Raw genomic sequence first — 23,933 nt, forward strand, 5'->3', positions numbered from 1 at the left:
CCACCCATATTTTTTTTTATGTAATGCAATGGCATTCATATATTAATATGGATAGGGAGTCTAAATACTTTTTAGGACCACTGTATGGTGTGCAACTTATTATATTATTTATTGAAGTGTATGTTTAAAATAATAGATACATTTCTCTTCATTAATTAAAATGTTGAGGCATCTTGAAATAGAAATCTTTATTTTCTCAGACTGCAACCATGTTATTTTTGTTGAAAGGCAAAAAATGACTTTAGTACAATAATATTTACAATTCTCAAAATGTTCACATTCTGAAAATAATCTGAATACAGGCACATCCACTGTTATTGTTGTTCCACTTCAAAACTAAAAAGCACAAACCATTAGACCAGAAAAAATATTTTATTTTTTAACAAGAAAACTAATTGTCCTTAAAAACAAACACATAAGACAAACATCGGCATAATTCCCACAGTGCTGTACCAATCCAATTTTTTTTTTTTTTTTGTGTGCCATAATTAAACGATGATTTCTTTTTATTTATTTTTTTTTTTATACATATTAAGGAATGATTTGTGGCTTATAATCACACTGTTTAATGGGTCTCTATCATTTGTGCTTTGCTTTCAATGCATGACATCAGTATGACACCCCAGCAGCTGGTTAACTCACATAATACCTGGTTAATCAAGCATACAAATACTTGACCAATGGTCTCATGTGTGAAAAATATCTAATCTATTATGGCCTTATGGAAGCTCACATACTGCAATAAAAACAGTAACGATATTGCTTTCAAATACCGTATGAATAACAATGTAAACAAAGATGACTACTTCTGTTTGGTATCCAATTGCACCAGATTTTCCGTTTGGGTTTTGAGATTGATCCAACTTACCATAGAAACAGTGTGTGAAGAGATGGCTTCAGTTCACTTTCAGAACACGTTTGAGTTGCAAACACACTCGCACACAGGAAAAAAAAAAAAAAAAACACACACACAATTCATAATACCACATTTAGTATATCTGAAAGGACTTAGTTTATCGTCTGTAAATCTTCTCCCAAACACGCACATAGATAAAGCATTAAAAATATACAATACCGCTCATATTCAGACTTCATGTGTAAACTTAAGCACCGACAGAGACTTCATGAACACCTTAAAGAATAATTTGGGGAAAATTTTAAAAAAACATTTACTTCAAAAATACATAACTTTGGTAATTATACACAACTGACAAAACCGTAGGAAGTTTTTTGCCACAAGGGGGCAGCAGTGCCAGGTCTGTCTTTGCACATTGTAAACAATGCGACCAGTCCTTCCAAGGGTGGAAATTAGTGGTCACAGGTCAGAGGTCACATGGATACTGATGGTGGGCGACCGCTGCCGAAGTTGATGGGTGGGGCTCAAGTGCTCTGAATAGGCCGCATCCTGTTCTTGGAGTCCACCTTCGGGAACGAGGTGGTTCGAGGTTGGACTCGGTGCGCGGCTGGGCGGCTGGTTGCCTGTTGCGACTGCGAGCGCATTACTGACTTGCTCGAAAGAGCGCGAGAAAACTGCGCTGGCGGTACGCGACAAGCTGAGCGAACCGCTCTTAGGAACTGATTGGCTGGCCGTCAGCGTCAGCCGTTTGAGTGACAGGAGCTCGAGGTTCTCACTCATTGCACGAACGGCCGCCTGCTTACGAGAAAGTTGATCCATGCCGGTGGCGGCGTCTTTCTCTTTTTCCTTGTCTTTATCTTTCTCTTTTTCCTTTTCTTTGCTCGATCGTCCCGTCAAACGACGAAGACCTTTTCCTGCCAGCTTCCCCGTGCCGCCACAAGAGGGCGCTGCGTTAACGGCGCTGTTGCTGACGACTATAATCGGTGGGCTTGCCCGACCGCCCGATGCTTGAGTACAGATACCCTCGTCCACCTCCGCGATTTCAGTCAGCTCGTCCGGGGAACCCAAATCCACAGCGTCTGCGTGCAAAGAGAGAATGAATTGCATCGTTAAAAAACTAATTCCACATATTTATTCTTATATTCCTGTGGTGGTGCTTAAGTGCTTTAAAAGTTGGCATAGCAAATTAAAATAAACTTTGTGTGAATTTCACAAAGAACATGTTCAGGTCACATTTCACTGCAAAAAAAAAAAAAAAACTAGTCAAGTTTTAGTTTAACTAAAATGAAGACAAAAACTAAGAAAAATTCCCTTTTCCCCAGAAAATAAAGATTTTTGGAATCGTGGCACTATTTCTATTTTTATTGGGACAATTAAGCACATTTTCTTAACCTTAAATCACAGTAATGCAAAATATATATATATATATATATATATATATATATATATATATATATTGCATTACTGTGATTTAATATATATAAATAAAATAAAAATAATAACAATCTCATTCTCATTATTGTAATACAGTAATAAAAATCATTCTGGACACTTTAAAAAAGTTTTTTAAATCAGCACAAATAAAATTACAGTACGAAAAATCCTAGAACAACAGTAATGATAATTAAATTTCATTTTTGCATTACAGTAAGATGAATTTCGGGGTAAAATAAAAAAAAAAAAAAAAAAAGAGAATTCAGTTTCTTTGCAAATTATTTGAAGCACTGTTGAAATTATTATTATTATTATTTATTTATTTTTGCTTTGTGGCATTATTTGCATGACAATTAAGCACATTTTATATATTCTTATATATATATATATATATATATATATATATATATATATATATATATATATATATATATATATATTTCTACTTTTTGTGAAATTTCCCCACTAAACCAGAACAATTTTACAGTTATCAATATTTAGTTTTTACAAAATCACCTTTTTTTTCCAGAACATTATGATTCAAGCACATTTTCCTCTTGACTTTTGATTACTGCAAAATGAATGCAAAATAATAATAATAATAATAATAATATATCAATTAATTACTCTTATACAGTAAATGAAAATCATTCTATCCGGACACAATATACATATATTTGTTTATTAAATAAGCCTTATTTAAATTATAGTGCAACAAATACTACCATGACAGCAAAAAAAAAAAAAAAAAAAAAAAAACACATTTTACTTTGCATTGCAGTAAAGAGAATTTGAGGTGTAAAATACTTAATTTGAATGAATTACTTAATTACTATTTTTTTTTTTTTGTTGCTCACAATAGGCAACCGTTTCTTAGCAAAATATTACTATTATTATTTTGGAATGAAATATGTCAGATTTCACAGATGTTTTGTAAATTCCCCCAATAAAAAGCCCAAATTTACTGTTATCCAGACTCAGGTTTTGAAAATAAAAATGTATAATTTTTTGCATAAAGAGGGGGCAAAAAAAGATTATGATTTTTTGAATTGTGACATTATCTTATAATAGAAATCTTATATAAAAAATAAAAAAATTCCCAACGGAATGATTTTTATTACTGTATCAGAGTAACGAGAATTTTTTTTTATGGATATTAAGAGGAAAATGTGCTTAATTGTCATAAAGAAAATTCTCGTTACTCTGATACAGTAATAAAAATCATTCCATCCGGAAACAATTATTTTTTTATTATTATTAAAACATTATAAATGTAATTACAATACAACAAATAGTAACGTGAAAGTAATGAGAATTAAACTGTATTTTGAATTACAGTAGTGAGAATTTGGGGTCATAAATGTGCTTAATTGTCATGAAAATAATGTCAATGCAAAAATCTTAAAGGTCCTAAAAGCAGGTTTAATTTTCCTCATGCAAAATATAATTTATCATTTTTATTCCACTCTTTTGATTCTGGGGTGGAAAATGACCCAGAACTTTTCTTGACAGTTTTTGTGAAATCCCCCCAATAAACCAGATTAATTTGACATTTCATACACTTTCAGAATCAGGAAACAGTGAAGTGCACAAATCACATTAAACACAATCACCACTAGAGATGGCCTCAAACTATAAGGATATCTTTGAACATTATACATATTTTTAAGGGAAATAAAGGGCAGTGTAAACACAGGTGTTTAAGAGCTTTAGTCGATGCAGATGTTGGCAGAAGGTTGTTTTAAGGAAAAAGGAAGGAATCAAGACATCACAAACCACAGAGATCAGACTAAAACTGAAAGAGAGAGAACAGACTGGCAGGCAGATCAGAGTCTGACACATCTAAGACTGTATTCTGTGGGGATGCAATATATCAGTATCACTTATTCTTCCAACTCAAACAAAATCCACATTTTTCCAATGGCAAAAAAAAGAAAAAAAAAAAGACTAATTTGAAGAAGCTCAAATAAATATTGTCATACTTCTATTTGTGTTTTAATGACTTCACTATTATTCTAAAATGAGGAAAATAGTATTAAAAAAAAGTAGGTGTTGAAACTTTTGACTGGTAGTATATAAATAACTATTTTATTGGTCATCAGTCATAACAAAAAAGAATGATTGTTTAACAGTATTTGACTAAATGTTCATATCAGTGCATCCCTAGATTTCTGCTCTCTGTTCTATGAAATAATCTCTTTTGCTTTGAAGCACACTCATTTCCTGCCAATCTGTCTCATTTCCCAAGCATCTACAGGGAGGTTGTTTCCCTTGGCAACCCAGTCGATAAGTGTCAGGGAAAGAAGGTTTCATAAAAGAAGCATTGTGAGTTGGATTGAAACAGTGCGGATCGCTTCCGTAATCGGTGAGCTGGTGAATTCATGTGGATTGATTTGGATGAAAACACTGACAGGCAGGGACGAAAAGCAAATATACAGAAATGTAATTATGGAATGATCGACGGATGAGACGGAAGACGTGACAGTGCGAGACGGAACATGAATCCAAGGTCATTCACAAACTTTAGGAGAAGATTTCAGGGGAAATGTTAGTGGCATTTTTAAAAGAATGTTCCAGGTTCAATACAAAGTTCTATCAAAAGCATGTAGCATATAATGTCGATTACCACTGAAAACAAATTTGTATTTGTTATATGTTAAAATTCACATAATTTCACAAGTACATCCACAAGATTTAAACAAACTGTACGTATTAACATGAGATAAGTGTGATAAAACCACTAACTGACAACATCTGAGAAGATTTCATGCAAGTTCTTAAACAAAAGTGCTTCTAAAACCCTATAGGACCATTCACACCGAACATATCCTTGCGCTAAAAAAAGATCAGAATGTAGGTGTCTGAGAGTACATGTCCCCTATGGGATGCTGGCCCCATAAACGTCATTATGGAAGCCCGTTTCCGCCACATTGCTTTGGCAAGTCATAATAGTGTGATCCTACCTCATATTTATGAGATTAAAATGTCATAATCATTAGATTCAAAGTTCTACTTTTGAGATAAAAGGTCACAAGTATGGAAAATTAATTAAACAATCGAATAGTGTCATAATTATGAGATAGTCAATGTTCTGAGATAGTAAGTCATAATTATGAGATAAAACAATAATTATGATATAAAAGTACAAATTATTAATTAGCATCACATAATTTACTTTTGATCTAATAATTATGACTTGGATTTGAGATAAAAAGTCATAATTATGAGATAAAAAGTCAAAGTTCTGAGATAGTAAGTCATAATTTTTAGATAAATCATAATTATGAGATAGTCAATGTTCTGAGATAGTAAGTCATAATTATGAGATAAAAGTCATAATTATGAGATAGTCAATGTTCTGAGATAGTAAGTCATAATTATGAGATAAAACAATAATTATGAGATAGTCAATGTTCTGAGATAATAAGTCATAATTATGAGATAAAAGTCATAATTATGAGATAAAAGTCATAATTATGAGATAGTCAATGTTCTGAGATAATAAGTCATAATTATGAGATAAAAGTCAATAATTATGAGATAGTCAATGTTCTGAGATAATAAGTCATAATTATGAGATAAAACAATAATTATGAGATAGTCAATGTTCTGAGATAATAAGTCATAATTTTGAGATAAATCATAATTATTAGATAGTCAATGTTCTGAGATAGTAAGTCATAATTATGAGATAAAACAATAATTATGATATAAAAAGTACAAATTATTAATTAGCATCACATAATTTACTTTTGATCTAATAATTATGACTTGGATTTGAGATAAAAAGTCATAATTATGAGATAAAAAGTCAAAATTCTGAGATAATAAATCATAATTAGGAGATAGTAAGTCAAAATTTTGAGATAAATCATAATTATGAGATAGTCAATGTTCTGAGATAGTAAGTCATAATTATGAGATAAAACAATAATTATGAGATAAAACAATAATTATGAGATAAAATCAAAGTTCTGAGATAATAAATCATAATTATGAGATAAAAAGTCAAATACCTGAGATAGTGAGTCATAATTTTGAGATTAAGTCACAATTATGAGATAAAAAAATCAAAGTTCTGAGATAATAAATCATAATTAGGAGATTAAGTCCTAATTTTGAGATAAAAATCATAATTATGAGATAGTCAATGTTCTGAGATAGTAAATCATAATTATGAGATAAAAAGTCAAAATTCTGAGATTAAGTCATAATTATGAGATAAAAAGTAAGTTCTGAAATAGTAAGCCATAATTATAAGATAAATAGTCATAGTTCTGAGATAGTAAGTCAAATTTATGAGATAAAACAGTAATTATAATATAAAAAATAAAAATTATTTATTAGCATCACATAATTTACTTTTGATCTCATAATTCTGACTTACGTAAGCACGATTTGTTTTCCATGTGTTGGAAACATGCTTCCAAACTTCATAGACTACATTAATGTTAATGTAATTGTCGTTTTTTGCAAACTGAAGAACAAGTTAAAATTATCGTCTGTGGTAACCAACTTAATGCAGCCGCTTTTGTCGATAGAGCTAAATTTGTATTGAACATGGAATATTTCATTTAAGAAAAGGAAAAAGCAAAATGTTAAACTTCAAGGCAAAATGAGGGACTTTGTAATTCTCTTAGTAAAGTTATTTTTGTTGTATAATTAACATGCTTATTATGAACCTGCATAGCTCCGCCCCACACAAGTACCTCTGGGCCCGAGGGAAGAGGGGAGGGATGTGTAAGACGAGGGGGGAGGGGTTCTAGAAATGAACCCGCCCCGCGGAGGGCGTCCCATCTTCTAGGTGCCTCCGAACAGACTTCTGCCTCCTGACCTCTTGACCTCTAGGGTCGGCCCCCACCTCTGTGACGCCCCCTAGCACCTCCCCCTCCGTCCTGCTGCGAAGGGCCTCTCCGTTGGCCAGCCGCTCTCCGGTGACCCCCGTTACACTAATCTCAGGGATGGGCCCCGTCGGACACGAGTCAGGAGACTCTACACTGTCCTCTTGTGACTCTGATAAGCACAAACACACACAGAGACAAACACACAGATACATGCATGATGGCTGATGCAACACATAAAAATAAAATCTAAAAAGCCTTAAAGGGATAATTCACCCAAAAAACTTAAATTCTGTCATTATTTTCTCAGCCTAATGTCACTTCAAACCTGTAAGACTTTCTTTCTTCAGTGGTACACAATAGGAACAATTTGAAGAATCTCCTCACAGCTTATTTCCCTGTCGTGGGACCATCAAGGTCAATAAAACACCATTAAATCACAGTTAAAGTAATCAATATGACTCTTGCACTATTTTACAAGTTTTCTGAAGCCTTACAATAATTTTGTGTCACGAATAGACTGAAATTTAAGTCTTTTTTTCACTCTCAAATCTTGGGAAACAGACTTGTAATATGGTGCACAAGTCATATCGATTACTTTTACAGTGATTTTATGGTGTTTTTTGTTCCTTTTTGGTGCTCAGACAGACCAAAGTCACCATTCACTTTCATTATATGGCGAAAAGAAGTTTCTCCTTTTGTGTTCAATGGAAGAAAGTCATACAGGTTTGAAGCAACATGAATAATGTTCATTTCTGAGTGAATTATGCCTTTAAGACAGACATAAATAATAGTTCAACATTACAAGGAAACTGACAAATGACAATAAAAATGGACATAGATGACAATGAAATGACTCATACAATGAGCCAATGAACAGCAAGAGGTATGATGTCATTTTTAGGCCCTCTATATGCTAGGGTACTCATAAACATTGACAAAATTCACTTTTAGCAGATATACGCATACATGACACATTCCATGTCAGGTTGAGAGGTCCTCAGCTCAAAATGCTGTTTTTGATCTATTTTGTTTTTTACTGGTGAAAGTCTCAGAGAGTCTCATAATTGTATTTTTACAAAGAGATAGGTCTATTTTAGTCTATTGCTAAAATCAGATAACATTAGCAACCCTTTGTTCCATTATTTTGCAATGGTGTCCAAAAGTAGTGTTGTTTTTCCAAAGCAGGAGTGCCTATAACTCCAGAAGTATTAAAAAGAATCTTAATATCCTTTTAGATTCTGGTTTAGAACAAACTTTGTATCTCCATTTTAAGACCCTATATGGTTAAAACCCAGAAATACGGGGCTCTCAATGCATAAATTGTAAAATTTTATACATTTACAATAGTCGAAAACCAAATGTAACCTGTACTAAATAGCCGTTTTTCCATTATCGGGCCAAATGAGGGCATGCTAGTGCATGCCAGGGCCAGTTGCGTTCCCACTGTCACTTCCGGGGCTTCATTGTGCCGCCTTGGGCTTTCTCGGGGGCCAACGACCAATGGCCTTTGGCCCACCGTTTATCCTTGGGCCAAACAAGGCCAACTGGGAAGCGATGCAGGGTCAATGTAAAAGGCGGAGTTTCGCCGAACTTGCAAGGTTGTGTATCCCGTGTACACCGAAACAGGTCCGGGAAAAAATAAACTATTGCGGGCACAGTACAAATCCGTTAAAATGCACAATGGACAAAGCGGTGTCCAAAGAAAGAACTTTCCATGGTTCGAGGTCCTGGGCAGTGTGCTGGTACATCGTCCCGCTGTTAGTGGAGAGACCACTCGGGACACCATGGCAGTTACAGTCGGCGAGCTGTCAACGCTAACTTATCTTGCTAGCTAGCTAATGCTTACATACGATATAAACTCTAAATTCTAGATAACTAGATAACATGATACATCAGATTGAGCTTCCCTCTTGCTTGTGAAATGGACGGGATGTGTGATGGTGGCACCAAGGCGGCAGGTCAAATGTGGGTTTTAGGGCAACGCTAGGGGCTATTGGCCTGATGGTGGGAACGCAGATCGATTTTGGTCTCGTGGCTCGAGGTACAAGGCTACTGGCCCCGGCTGGCCAGTTGATAGCCCTGGCTCACACTGGCCTGACAGTGGAAAAGCGGCTAATGTTACCTGTAATTTTGTTATTTTGACCCCCCTTTACAAAATAGTGGTTACTCAGTAAATATTGCCTTTAATATACTGGCTTTCAGCATAATTTCAGAAACAGTATTAACAAAATAAAAAATTTCAGCTGGTGAAGTTCTTAAAATTTGGTTGATTTGAAGTAACAGATTTTTGTCCAATCAAAAGTTCTCTAGAATGAAAACATCCATCCCACTTCGTCCGGACAGCAAGTACCAATGACGTTCACAGCTATGACAAAACTAAAACCTATTGGTAATTTAAAAAAAAAAAAAGGGGGCGAGCCCTTAGATACTGTATGTCCAACGCAAACGTCAAACAATTTCAAGAGGTCTTTAAACCTGTTCTATCACCCACCATGCATAAATTGCATGTCTGATTGCTTAGAAAATTAATAGCACACGTCTCCTCAACAAGCCGCATGATTTGAGGTTTCATTCATTGGGACTTGAGATGGGTTATGCAAAAACATTTAATACTTTGTGTTAGAGGTTTTTCCAAATCCATAACTCTACGTATGGGCAATAGCGATAGTGATGCTCGCCTTAGCAAACACCACTAATAACTATGTTTGGTGCTTAATTGCACCTCACTAACAGAGAACCCTTAATTAAATCTGAATCAAATGAGTAGTAATTACTCGGATGTTCTTTGTTCAGATGAGAGGGATTCCGACTCTGATGTATCACTTCAAACTGAAAGTCTTGTTTACTATGACATGATCCATGATAAATGCAGAAAAATGGTGGGAGCCAATTACGTAATATTATTATTATTATTATTATTATTAAATGCTTACGCAATGGAATCCCTCACCATCCTGAGTCATCTAAACATCAAGAGGCGGAAAAAACCCTCAGAGAGTTTTAATATTTCGGCATGTTGACGCATCCATCAGCTGATTTCAGGAAGTGTGAGTCAACATGGCAACCATCTCATTGAAAACCCCTCTTCGTCCACATCTGTTGTGTGCTGCCGTGCATTTCTCACCGTGGCGTTTCCAGCGATGTCCTCGGATTGACAGGCTGGTCACAGCGTTCCGCGAAATCCGCGAGGCCGTGGGCGTGATCTCCACCCGGATGGATCGAGATCCTTCTTTATTAGTCTTCAGAGAGGCACCGTGAAGAGATGATTTGATGGCGTTTCCCACCTGAGAAATATTCAGACACTCACCGTTCAGAAACAAACTTTAAGGCGTTTACATGCACGATTTTACACCGATTAAGCCGGCAAAGGTCATGTTAACACCTTAAGCGGTTTTATTTTATCAGGGCACAGCCATAAACGGTCTTCATGCGTAGATTTTTGCATTGCATGGAGTTCACATTGCATGTAAACACCTTTACCGGCACTCTTACCAGTTTATCCAATGTGTGCATTTACATTTTGACACCAGAAGCAGAGAATAATCAGATTATTAAAAATCTCATGAAGGGAGGGCCTGAGTAGCTCAACGAGTATTGACGCTGACTACCACCCCAATTCCCAATGCGCTCTAAGTCCTCGTGGTGGCGTAGTGACTCGCCTCAATCCGGGTGGCGGAGGACGAATCTCAGTTGCCTCCGCGTCTGAGACCGTCAATCCGCGCATCTTATCACGTGGCTTGTTGAGCGCATTACTGTGGAGACATGACGCGTGTGGAGGCTTCACGCTGTTCTCCGCGGTATCCACGCTCAACTCACCACACGCCCCACTGAGAGCGAGAACCACATTATAGTGACCACGAGGAGGTTATCCCATGTGACTCTACCCTCCCTAGCAACCGGGCCAATTTGGTTGCTTAGGAGACCTGGCTGGAGTCACTCAGCATGCCCTGGATTCGAACTTGCGACTCCAGGGGTGGTAGTCAGCGTCTTTACTCGCTGAACTACCCAGGCCCAAATTTAATTTTTTTAAGATTTAGTAAAGAATTATGATGCAAAAGTTGACTTTTTATGATACTGGTCCTTTTTCTAAGCTTTAAAGTGAATCACCATTATATTGAGAAGACAGACCAAAATCATCATTAAAACATCTTTTGTGTTCCGCATAAAAAATAAATGAATATGAGTTTGGAGCGATATGAGGGTGAGAATCATGACTGCATTATTATTGAAACAAATTGTTGTCAGAGCACATATTTACTCAAGGTCAAGGTCTCTAATTCAAGATCAATAGCCTGTTCTCACGGTGTTGTAAGTGGTCATGTTCCCATCACAATGCTTAAATCTGCCATTTTAACAGCATCAGTGAATGAATTTCAGAAATGCTGGTAATCTGCGTAGCTTTAGCAGGATTTCTGTAATCTTCGCTAAAGCATGAGTGATCTGAAACCCACCAACAGTGCCTCTGGGAAGAGTTCCAGCTGCGCGCGGTACAGCACGTCATCCAGAGCCTTAGAGCCCAAGTCTGCTTCACCATTACACCTGCAAACCAGTGAACGAGAGAAAGAAGTTAACCATTTACAAATCATAAGTTGCGTTTACACCTGGTATAAAGATCTGTTTCAGGTGATCAGATCACAAGCATACAGCACAAGTCCCAAAGTACTGAACAAATGACTTTTTAAAAATATAATCTAAAGATTTAAATGATTCTTTTGAATCTTCAGCGTGAAACATACAGCATGACCAGTGTAGTCCGATTCCGAACAAATGATTCTTATGAACTGGTTCTCTTTTATCAGCGCAAAACATACAGCGCAACCAGTATAGTCTGATTTCAAACGAATGACTCTTATGAACTGGTTCTTTTTAATCTACAGCACAACCAGTGTAGTCCATTTCCGAACAAATGACCCTTTTAAACTGATTCGTTTGAATCCACAGTGCAAAATATAGACCGCAACCTACTCAATCAGCTGGTTGTTTTAAGTGAACGAATAACTTATAAAAACGCAAGTCATTCATTTAGTTTTGTCAGAATCAAAATAAACAAAGAATTGTTACTGTAATATTGTTATACTTAAATCAGAATAATTACTGGATGGTTGATAAAGACAAAGATTCACATTAAATTTTGTTGTAGTTAGTGTAAACACGCTTTGCAAAAATGTGTTCTGTTGAAATATGATTTCCTACTGTGTTTCACATTAGCAAGAAACTTATACATGTTTTTGAAACAACATGGGGGTGCGTAAGTGCTGACAGAATTTCCATTTTTGGGTGAAATATCCCTTTAATGCCAGGTGTAAACAGGCCCATACACTCTTCAACAAACAGAACTGCTTTAACTGGTCTCGCTTTAACAAGTGCAGTCACGTTTAAGGCAACAAATCTCTGTTTAAATGATGATGATGTGCAGTCATTCTCAGAAACACTGATAACAGGTTTGGTTGGATTAGTGGCATTCATCACTGGTAAACAAAGGCAAAGATGCCGGCTTTTGTTTTGAATCACTCACAGTGCGAAATGAATCCCCGTGATCAACTGCACCAGGAACTCCGAAGTGATCATCAACCGTGTGCTGATGCCTTTATACCGCCGTAACTGTTGCCGTGGATACCCACAGATACTGACCCTTGAAAAGAGAATAACACAATAGTAATCAGTAGGGCTGAAGGATTTGGACAAAAAAAATCTAACTGCGATTATTTTTAAAAATGTTGCGACTGCGATTTAAACTGCGAAATGATTATTAACATTTTTAAAAATATAGTAAACGTGTATGGGGCCTGGGCAGCTCAGTGGTAAAATACGCTGGCTACCACCCCTGGAGTTCGCTAGCTCGCTAGTTCGAAAATACCAGGGGTGCTGAGTGACTCCAGCCAGGTCTCCTAAGCAACCAAATTGGCCCGGTTGCTAGGGAGGGTAGAGTCACATGGGGTAAACTCCTCGTGGTCGCTATAATGTGGGGCGCGTGGTGAGTTGAGCGTGGTTGCCGTGGTGGGTGGCGTGAAGCCTCCACATGCGCTATGTCTCCGTGGCAATGCGCTCAACAAGCCACGTAATAAGATGCGCGGGTTGACTGTCTCAGACGCGGAGGCAACTGGGATCACTACGCGACCACAAGGACTTAAAAATGTTAGTTAATGCACTATGAACTAACATGAACTAACAATGAACAACAGTATTTTTATTAACAAACATTAACAAAGATTAATAAATGATATAAAAAATATATTGTTAATTGTTTGTTCATGATATCTAATGCATTAACTAATTTCAACAAATGGAACCTTATTGTAAAGTGTTACCATAATAATAATTATTATTAATATAGCCGCAATCGACTATTGTCGGGGGTCAAGCACATATGGCGAGATGACCATAATAATCAAATTTGACAGAAAAGATCCTGTGGATGCTGTGGACAGCTATTTTGGTGTGGCATTTTATCTGCTTTGAGCACAGTTGCAAAAATAAGATTTTCTTAAGTTATAACGCCCCTAGCATCAAAAATAAATGAAACTCTGCATCTCTGCATACAAATTTTGTTAAGTTTGAAAATGTGCTCACAAGATACAGGCTAATTTGTCATTATAGGCCACACCCAAAACATATTTGCTTATATCTTTGGAACGATTCGATGCATCAAAATTATTTTGATAGATTTTTTTCAGGATGGTATGTAGATGATATGTACCAAGTTTCGTGATAATCGGGCAAACGGCCTAGCACGAGTTGGAAAAAGTAGGTTTTTCGAATAAATCGGAACTGTAAAAAAGTTTATTGTGGAAATGGAAAATAAAGTGACCATATCATTGTGGGGCACTGGTGGATTCAGAGAAGCTACACATTTGTATTGTAGCCTATATGGTTCCAGGGTTATGAGCAAAAACACGAAATAGCTATGTCACAAAATTTTATATGCGGCTTTGAGTTAACCCCCTGCTTGTGTGTAGTACTTTCCATAACCCTCGGCCAATCCCAATACGATTTATAGTGGTGCTGAAATTTGATTGGCCGGTGGTGGCCATTTTTGTTAATTTGTTGAATCGATTTTTTAAGAATATGTTAGCATTTTAACCAAAGAAGATTTAATTAGAACTTTGTCGCTCAAATGGCTGTAAAGTTATGGCATTTTTTAGTTGTAGCACCCCCTAGGGGAGAAATTGTACAAAACTTTTCTGACAACTTCTAAACATCCTGCTGACTATGTGTACAAAGTTTGGTTACTTTTGGAGTTTGCGTTGAGTAGATATTGATCAATTACTCAAATTGTGTTAAACCAAAGGAATTGTATCGTTAATATCTTCGGAACGATTTGACGTATCGAAATTCTTTTGATATCTTTTTGGCAGGGGGGGTCTGCAGATGATGTATACCAAATTATGCGCTGATCGGACAGACGGTCTAGAAAGTTTGAAAAAGTAGGTTTTTTCATAAAATTCAAAATGGCCGAAAATAATTATAGACTGAAATGAAATCAGAGATATACATTTTGTAGGGCTTGACAAGGAATCAGAGGAAAAAATAATTTTGATTCTAGCTCTTACGGTTGCAGAGATAGGAGTCAAATGTAAAAGTGTTTATTACAGCGCCACCTAGGGCCTGAGTAGTGGGGGGTATTTGGGATCATCCTGCCAAGTTTGGTGTCTCCACGAATTACGGTCTCTGATGCCCAGACACTTTTAGGGCAGAAAAAAAAAAAAAAGAAGAAAAAGAAGAAAATCATTAAAATTACAATAGGGTTCCAGCAGCTTCGCTGCTTGGACCCCTAATAAAACAGCACCATATTGCTGTAATAATTTCTTAACTTGCATGCGATATTGCTTTGCGGGCCGGTTACTTTCTTTTTCTTAACACAAAGGGAGACATTGTGAAAAAATGTTGTGCTCATGTCATACAATGACAGTCTAGGGTGACCACCTCTTCAAGCTTCAAAAGAACACAAAAGTATAATTCAGAAGTCTAATAAATTATTCCATGAGACTCATGATTGTTATGAAAGCATACGATAAGATTTGGTGAGAAAAATCAGAATCGAATGTTTTATTTAGTGAAAATGTTGACTGACTGTTGATCTCCTGTGTGCGTTCATGATAGGGCACGAGAGCAACAGTTCACGCAGCCCCCTCGCGACATTGGAGAGTTCAAGTGAAAACTCGTTTTGTTTATCTAAAAACAGGTCCTCCACAGCGATAGTGACAACAGAACACAACACAACTGCACACAAAACAGAGAACAGAACATACTAAACATGTCTGAAGAGTTTGTAGTCGAAGAATTGATGCATTTCTATGCCCAGCCTTATTTTTTTGAAAGTTTTTTGACCGGTGCCAGTACACAATGGACGGATACCTGTGCGATGCAGAAAATAGAAAACAAGCGATCGATAGAATGTACCGTCGCTCGTCACAGCTGTTTAGGACAAAAACTCTGATTACTATAGAAAATATACCTTTTATCGTGTGTTGTTTGCCGTCAGGTTAGGACACGGTGTGACTGTGGCTGCCTGTAGCCTCCTCCATGTTTCAGTTTGATTTCAGAGTACTCCGTTCCAAAAAAATAAGGCTGGGCATAGAAATGCATCAATTCTTTGACTACAAACTCTTCAGACATATTTAGTAAGTTCTGTTCTCCGTTTTGTGTGCAGCTGTGTTGTGTTTTGTTGTCACTATCACTGTCGAGGACCTTTTTTTAGATAATCATAATGAGTTTTTGCTTGAACGCCCCAGTGTCGCGAAGTGGCTGTGTGAACTGTTGCTCTCTTGCCCTATCATGAATGCACACAGGCGATCAACAGTCAGAGAACATTTTCACTAAATAATACATTACATTTTGGATTGTTTTTCACCAAACCTTATCGTATGCTTTCATAACAATCATGAGGTGGTCACCATAGACTGCCATTGTATGACATCACTAAGCACAATATGTTTTCACAATTTCTCCCTTTGTGTTAAGAAAAAGAAAGAAAGTCATATAGGGTTATAACAACACAGGGGTGAGTAAACAATTAATAAATTTTCATTTTTGGTTGAACTATCCCTTTAATCCCTTAATTTGGCATAAGCTTTTATTTTAGCCGAACACTGTTGACAATGACCTTTTAATGCAGAGAAATGCCCTCATCCACTCTTCTATCCACAAAACCCTAGTGTTATGAGGTTACTTTAGTTTTGGATAGTAACTTTAAGTGGTCAAGCATATTTGGAATTACGCAAATGTGCAATTAGTGAATCCAGAGTGCTGTAAATATTTTGCGCCAAGTTCATCAGCCTCAAGCGTACAGAGAACAGAGCTGTGCACATACAGTAAGTGCAGTGAGCAGCGCATGCAGACTTTTTATTTACATAATTAATTAAATCCCAGCCCTTGCGGTTGGAAGATCGCACTACATCATAATCACGATTATGATTTTATTTTGATCAATCGGTCAGCCTTAATAAACAGACTTCAACAAAAACACAGTAAGAATGTCCATTTCTGGCACTGTGTCCGTAAAAGGAAAGTAAATGCAGAGATAATCCAATTTTATCATTTTGATCACATGAAGTTTTGCTTAGAGTCCCTTATATGACATTTAAAGCAAGATTAAGAGAGATTTAAAGGAAATCTGACCTGTTGTACAAAGGATTTAACATGCTCATTGTCACAAATTAGTTTATTTAATAAGTGACCTAGAAATAGTGCCGAATTTACAGTTTATTCCTCAATTATTTTACATCATATAATTTGCTTGTTTTACATATTTCAAAATCCTAAAACTTTTATATGGGTTTATATTCAGGTTTAAATTTGCTTACGAATCCCAGACATTCATTGTGGATTGTATCGATTATCTTTTATCCTGCACTTCAGATATCAGCATTGGTTACTGAAAAACTCATATTGGTTGATCACTCATAAATGTAATGGAGACTCTTTATGTTTCCTGTAATCAGGCCCATGAGAGTGTGTGACGCAACCTTTGACCTGCTCAATCTGTGATCTTTGCTCTCTCGGATATAAACATCAGCTGATTGGTTGCATAATCAGTCATGTGACCATAACACAATGAATGACACAGCTTAAATCACTGTGGGAAAAGACCAATCATAGGTCTGAGACTCTTTCATGTTCAAGTCCGTAAGAGGATCATAGTGATTGGAAACAGAGGATCATGGGGTATTTGAGATGAATAGACGCTTTATCCACACCAATACCTGACTAAACCTGAACAGCGTGCAGTACAGTAACAATACTGAGGTAGAAAAAAAACAAAACGCATTTCTGCACAAAAACCTGATTGGATAAGACACGTTCAATGTTGTTGTACAATAGCCAAAATACACACACACCTGTGACTACACATCAGTTGAACTTTACATTAATGCACCAAAAATGTCAATACGGGTGTTGGCAAAAAAATGTATGCATGCACTCTTTCTTTTTCTTTAGCATTTGTGCACTCTTTTGCAAATACTTTTTTCACTCTTTTTCCTAATTATTTCTTTGTGCTCTTGCTAAAAACATACTGTGGTAGCGCTATGGTCCAATGATGGTATTAGACTGTAAAACCATTATACTTTGATACAATAACATGCTAATTTTTGCTAATCATATGTCTTACCTTGAGCTGAGCTGACACAGAGACTGCAGCGATGAGCTGGACATATAACTCAGAGCAGCATTATAACAGAGCAGCAAAAACGTCAGAACCTCGAACCTGCAATGAACACACAAAGAATTTATTTATTTTTTGGGGGATTTTTTCCCCTTTTTCTCCCAATTTGGAATGCCCAATGTGCTTTTAAGTCCTCGTGGTGGCATAGTGATTCACCTCAATCCGGGTGGCGGAGGACGAATCTCAGTTGCCTCCACGTCTGAGACCGTCAATATGTGCATCTTATCACGTGGCTTATTGAGCGCGTTGCCACGGAGACATAGCGCGTGTGGAGGCTTCACGCATCCAAGCTCAACTCACCATGCGCCCCACCGAGAACGAACCACATTATAGCGACCCTACCCTCCCTAGCAACCGGGCCAATTTGGTTGCTTAGGAGACCTGGCTGGAGTCACTCAGCACGCCCTGGGATTCGAACTAGCGAACTCCAGGGGTGGTAGCCAGCATCTTTACCACTGAGCTACCCAGGCCCCTCACACAAAGAACATTAAGGTAGAAGTAATTTATGTATGGGTAACTGTATATATCACAAGTTATTTTTGCTGGAAATTAAATAAAACAATAATCCAGTGAATTATATAATTAACAAATAAAAGGTATTTTCATCGTATTTTCTTTGTTTTCTGTTCTGTTTGGACGCAAACTTAAAAAAAAAGATTATTTGTAATTAATTAGGGCTGTCGATTTAACACGTTAATTCAGTGCGATTAATTATATAAAAAAAATAACGTGTTAAAAAATGAATGCAATTAATCATGTTCCTGGACTGTAATAGGGAATATTCCTTCCATATAAGAAATTCAAGCTTGTAGTACCACCTGTTTTCTCCAGGGGGCAGTAAGTGAAACTCACTGTATAGGCAACGTGCAGCTTATACAGAGAACAAACCACACTTACCTTAGAGCAGACAGCACAAGATGAGAACATGCTTGCGTACAAACACAACTTGATGGAGCGCAAATCCGAAGGCATCTCAAGACGTGTATTTCTGAGTTTCAAACTTTGTTTAACTTGTCACAGCGACCTAAAAACGGTATGTTTATGACGCAACACAAGCGAGACGCTGGTGTACATCGACGCGTCCTTAAACAAGCCCTTATAATAAATCTCGGACTGACTGACGAATTCAATTGCAAAATGGATAGCTGTAAACTGTAGGCCAATGATAGTCTTATTCTCATTAATATGGAAATAAACAATATACTGCATTCTAAAGCCACTTTTTGTTGCTTAAATTGTGTGCCAAAATAATGTAATGCATTCACATTTTCTGTATTGTAATTTTTTTTAAATTATATTTATTTTATTTATAATTTAAATATAACTATTTATAATTATTTAATCATTATATATTTAATTTTTGTTATTTGAGGGGCTTTCAACAAATATTTATGTATGTGATTAATTTGATTAATGAATCGGCATACAATGTAATTAGATTAAAAATTTTAAATCGATTGACAGCCTTAATATTAATATTAATTTATTATTTACTCAAAACATTCCTGAACAATTTTTGCAGTGTGGCAGTGCGCATTATCCTGCTGAAAGAGGCCACTGCCATCAGGGAACACCATTGCCATGAAGAGGTGTACCTGGTCTGCAACGATGTTTAGGTAGGTGGTACGTGTCCAAGTAACATCCACATGAATGCCAGGACCCAAGGTTTCCCAGCAGAACATTGCCCAGAGCATCACACTGCCTCCGCCGGCCTGCCTTCTTCCCATAGTGCATCCTGCTGCCATCTCTTCCCTAGGTAAATGATGCACACGCACCCGGCCGCCACATGATCTCAAAGAAAACATGATTCATCAGACCAGGCCACCTTCTTCCATTGCTCCTTGGTCCAGTTCTGACACTGACATGCCCATTGTATGCACTTTTGGTGGTGGACAGGGGTCAGCATGGGTACCCTGTCCGGTCTGCTGCGATGTACTGTGTGTTCTAACACATTTCTATAATGCCCAGCATTATGTTTTTCAGCAATTTGTGCTACAGTAGCTCTTCTGTGGGATCGGACCAGACGGGCTAGCCTTCGCTCCCCAACCGCATCAATGAGCCTTGGGCGCCCATGACCCTGTCGCCGGTTCACCGGTTGTCCTTCCTTGGACCACTTTTGGTAGGTACTAACCACTGCATACCGGGAACACTCCACAAGACCTGCCGTTTTGGAGATGCTCTGACCCAGTCATCTAGCCAGCACAATTTGGCTCTTGTCAAAGTTGCTCAGATCCTTACGCTTGCCCATTTTTCCTGCTTCCAACACATGAAATTCAAGAACTGACTGTTCACTTGCTGCCTAATATATCCCCCACCCCTTGACAGGTGCCACTGTAACGAGATAATCAATGTTATTCACTTCACCTGTCAGTGGTTTTAATGTTGTGGCTGATCAGTGTATGTTCTAAGTTTGATGAAAATCGGATTTATCGTTTAGGAGGCTTTTGGGTAAACTAAGCCATGCCCATATTTACAAATTACTCTGTAAAAGCCATGCCAAATAAAAAGTTCAATTTTGTTTTTATAATTATTGATCTAGGCTGTCCAAAGATTATTCCTGTACAGGTTCTGTTGATGTTGAATGAAAAACCTAGGACTAGTTCACAAAGTAGTTTTTTTTTAATAATCTTAAATATCTAACGAACGATTTGATTGACACCAATGGTTCTTGAGGCAAAGTTGTTCAGAATGAGGAGATCTATCGCTGATATGAATAGCGTGTGTCTGTGTGAATCACCACAGATGAAGAGGCTCCAGCACTTATTTGCCAATTTCTTTCAAATTCTGCACAGACCTCTTGGGCCAAGAGTCAAATAGGCCTACAACGTTTAGTTCCGATCTGCCTTTATTAACTTTGTCTAACAGCTGCTGAAAGTTGATTAGTCGATGCTGGCCATGTTTTCCAAGACATGCGACTGCCCTCATAGACCTTGATGGCACCTTGGACAAAGACACTGCATGCAAAATTTCAAGTCAATCGGACCAACAGATCCATAGTTACAGCTATTTTAAGGTTTGTCATTGGTATAGCGCCACCAAGTGGCTAAGGGGTACAATTTGTTTCATAGGTCCTCATATTGAGCCCGTACATAAATGCAAAAAATCCAATATGCGGGAATTTGTTTTTAAGATGGAATCGAAATCAGAGATAGCCATTTTTCTTTTTTTTTGTCTTGAACCAAGGATTCCATTGATATAAAACACAGTGACATTCTGTATAAAAATAATAATCCTGACAATTACAATAGGATTTCAGCACTTTGTGCTTGAATCCCTAAACACTACAAACATTACGGAATTAGAAACACATCAATTAAATTCATTTTAACAGGAAATAACCCCCCCATTTGCTGATTAAAAATGAATGAGTAAAATAAAAGAATTGAGCTCAGAATGAATATTTGATGTGCCGCACACCTGTTCTGTGCTGTAAAGGTCTCTCTCTGGAGGTGTGGCCCGCTGTAAACAACTCGACTCAAGCCGTGATTGGCTAAAGCTCCTTCTGTCAAGGCCAGAGAGCCAATGGAAGAGGGCTGGGGGCGGAGCAGAGAGACAGTGTTTATCTGAACAGCTGCAGTAAGATACACGCGCACACACACACACACACACACACACACACACACACACACACACACACACACTGAAGATCAGGAGGTTGATTAACTGACCTCATGATACACTGATGGCTTAGATAAGGAAGGGATGGTGAAGGACAACACTTTACTCTGCCCATCTTTATCAACGATTTCCTGAAAGAAAGAAAGAAATAGAAAGAAAGAGATTATTACAAAAACACATGGCTGTCTAGATTCTTACAAACATGCACTTAACGAATCCGTGTGAGACACATGCAAATGAGATGTGTCATTATGACACAATAATGGCAACAGCTCGCACCAAAAAAAATTCTCATGTCATATAGTTAAGCTATTTTGAAATTGTGGTTTACCAAACTACAAGCTACTCATAATGTTAAAATTAGTTAAACTATAGTCAATCTACTACTAGACAAAATAGCTCAAATATATTGTAGCTATCTGGAGGGGCTTTAGCTTGATTATGCAATCATGAGAATATCTTAAATAAGCCACTTGATATGCAGGGCCACAGTACTCTAAACTACTTAAATACATATTTAAATAAATCATAAAATTCATAATGAAATATATGCACTAGTTTGCATCCATTTTCATTTTAGAATTATATTTGGGTTGATTTTTCAATTAATTATACATCAATATAATAATTTAATATCAATATAGTGAAATTAATAATTATATATAAAATATACTGTAATATGTTTTTATAAATTAATACATTACATTATAAAATTATAATTTATATGAATAAATGTAAATTAATATAATAAATTATAATAAGTTAATATTAATATTAGGGCTGTCAATCGATTAAATTTTTTAATGAATTACAAGGTATGCCGATTAATCAAATTAATCACAATTAATGACATACATAAATATTTGTTGAAAAAGCCACTCAAATAACAATAATTCAATATATAATGATTAAATAATTATAAATAGCTATATTTAAATAATTATAAATAATATTATATATATATATATATACACACATTTAAAAAATGAACAATATATTTTTACAGCATTTATTAATTATAATGTTAGTTAATAAAAATACAATTGTTCATTGTTAGTTCATAGTGCATTAATGTGCATTAACTTTTGATTTAAAAAATGTATTAGTATATGTTGTAACTAACATCAAGTTCATTAGTTCATGTTTACTACAGTAATGTTGTTAAATAATGTTAACAAATGAAACCTTTTTGTAAAGTGTTACCGTAATTTTACTGTGTGGTGCATAAACATTTAACTGCAGCATATAACTTGCAAAAGTGTGGCAAAGGGCACTTTAAGAAAAAATATGTATCGGTATCGGCCTCAAATTTCCTGATCGGTGCAGTACTACTTTGTCTCTTTTCATTTTCAAGGTTACGGTTATCAGCATGTCACGCAACAGTCTCTTATTTGTATACATATAATAAATTAACATAAAATATTATAAATAATATATAATAAAGTTAATTATAAATTAATACGTTAATTTTAATCCCATTAATAATTTAAATTAATATCATAAATTAATTAATATGAATAAATAAATACATACATATTTTGTATATTAATTTAATTGTATAAGTTTGAGCAATTTGAACATGCATAACTCCAGGCCATGCATTACAGTGATTTTACCATGGGTAAGGTTGTTAGCATGACGCAAAGCAGTGTGGTAAAATCCCTGTAATACACAGCATTAAGTAGTTTATTGCTTTCATAAAAGGTCCGCAACAATCAGCAATATGATATAAATTTATTCATATTAATAATCAAATAAACCATTCACAAAGTAGTTCACTGGCTTAACAGTAAGCTGTTCACTGCTGCTAAGCATAGCAAGTTTGCACATTAATATAGAAAGTGCATAGAAATATAGAATAAATTCAATCTACACGATTACTATTTGGAAAGCTTTTTAAATGGAAAAGCCACACTATTTCAGCTACTGTCACACGACTGAAAAATTTAGTTAGTAAGTGTAAAGATAGTAGTGTTGGAACTTTAGTTAGCTAGTTACTCCACAGCAATGGCTGTTAATGTGTTCGCATTTCGCAAACCAAAGATGGATTAATTGCAACACTGTTCTGGTCGTACAAGATTAAGAATTTCTTCAGGTGTAAAGATAAACAAGAGCGAGTACACTTCACAGTGTGTGTGGGAGTGTGTGTGCCACCCACAGGCATGCTGTCATCCCCAGTCTCTGCAGTCGAATTCAGAGCCGATAATGTCAGGAAGATTTAACACTCTCTGACACACTGGATGTCATTTGATTGACAGGTGACCTACTCTGTTATTCAGGGTGATGTGTGGAGGGAGGGTAAGTCAAGGGGTGTAAAATCATGAAAGTCCCCAGAACACGAGACCACCTGGACTTCCCTTCTAACTTCCTGCTCGGAAAACACAACTTCCTCTTCGATGCATCTACACAAACTGACGACACTCATCTAAATTGAACCACAACCCTACTCCCGTAATTCAACTCATTCTCTGTCACTTTCGACTTTGACTTTGGAGGAGTAACTAACTATAAGTAGTGA

General features: G+C 36.4%; 1 protein-coding gene across 7 annotated transcripts in view; it reads right to left on the bottom strand.

Moving 5' to 3' along the window:
- Window positions 1-173: 173 nt before the first annotated feature.
- The window catches only part of LOC127425274 (hyccin), a 54,108-nt gene continuing 30,348 nt past the window's right edge, over window positions 174-23,933 (bottom strand). For 5 of the 7 annotated variants that reach the window (XM_051671027.1, XM_051671031.1, XM_051671030.1 and 2 more), the window contains 7 exons: window positions 21,466-21,546; window positions 21,215-21,330; window positions 17,744-17,839; window positions 12,650-12,766; window positions 11,586-11,673; window positions 10,259-10,418; window positions 174-1,935 (listed from right to left, as the gene is read on the bottom strand). In XM_051671027.1, coding sequence (XP_051526987.1) covers window positions 1,316-1,935; window positions 10,259-10,418; window positions 11,586-11,673; window positions 12,650-12,766; window positions 17,744-17,839; window positions 21,215-21,330; window positions 21,466-21,546 — 1,278 coding nt within the window. In that variant the 3' untranslated portion in view covers window positions 174-1,315. Of the gene's footprint in view, window positions 1,936-6,972; window positions 7,304-10,258; window positions 10,419-11,585; window positions 11,674-12,649; window positions 12,767-17,743; window positions 17,840-21,214; window positions 21,331-21,465; window positions 21,547-23,933 lie in introns of all 7 variants that reach the window. The other 2 variants (XR_007894597.1, XR_007894598.1) reach the window with 2 other exon arrangements.

Source organism: Myxocyprinus asiaticus, chromosome 34, assembly GCF_019703515.2.
Source record: "Myxocyprinus asiaticus isolate MX2 ecotype Aquarium Trade chromosome 34, UBuf_Myxa_2, whole genome shotgun sequence".
Classification (NCBI taxonomy): Eukaryota; Metazoa; Chordata; class Actinopteri; order Cypriniformes; family Catostomidae; genus Myxocyprinus; species Myxocyprinus asiaticus.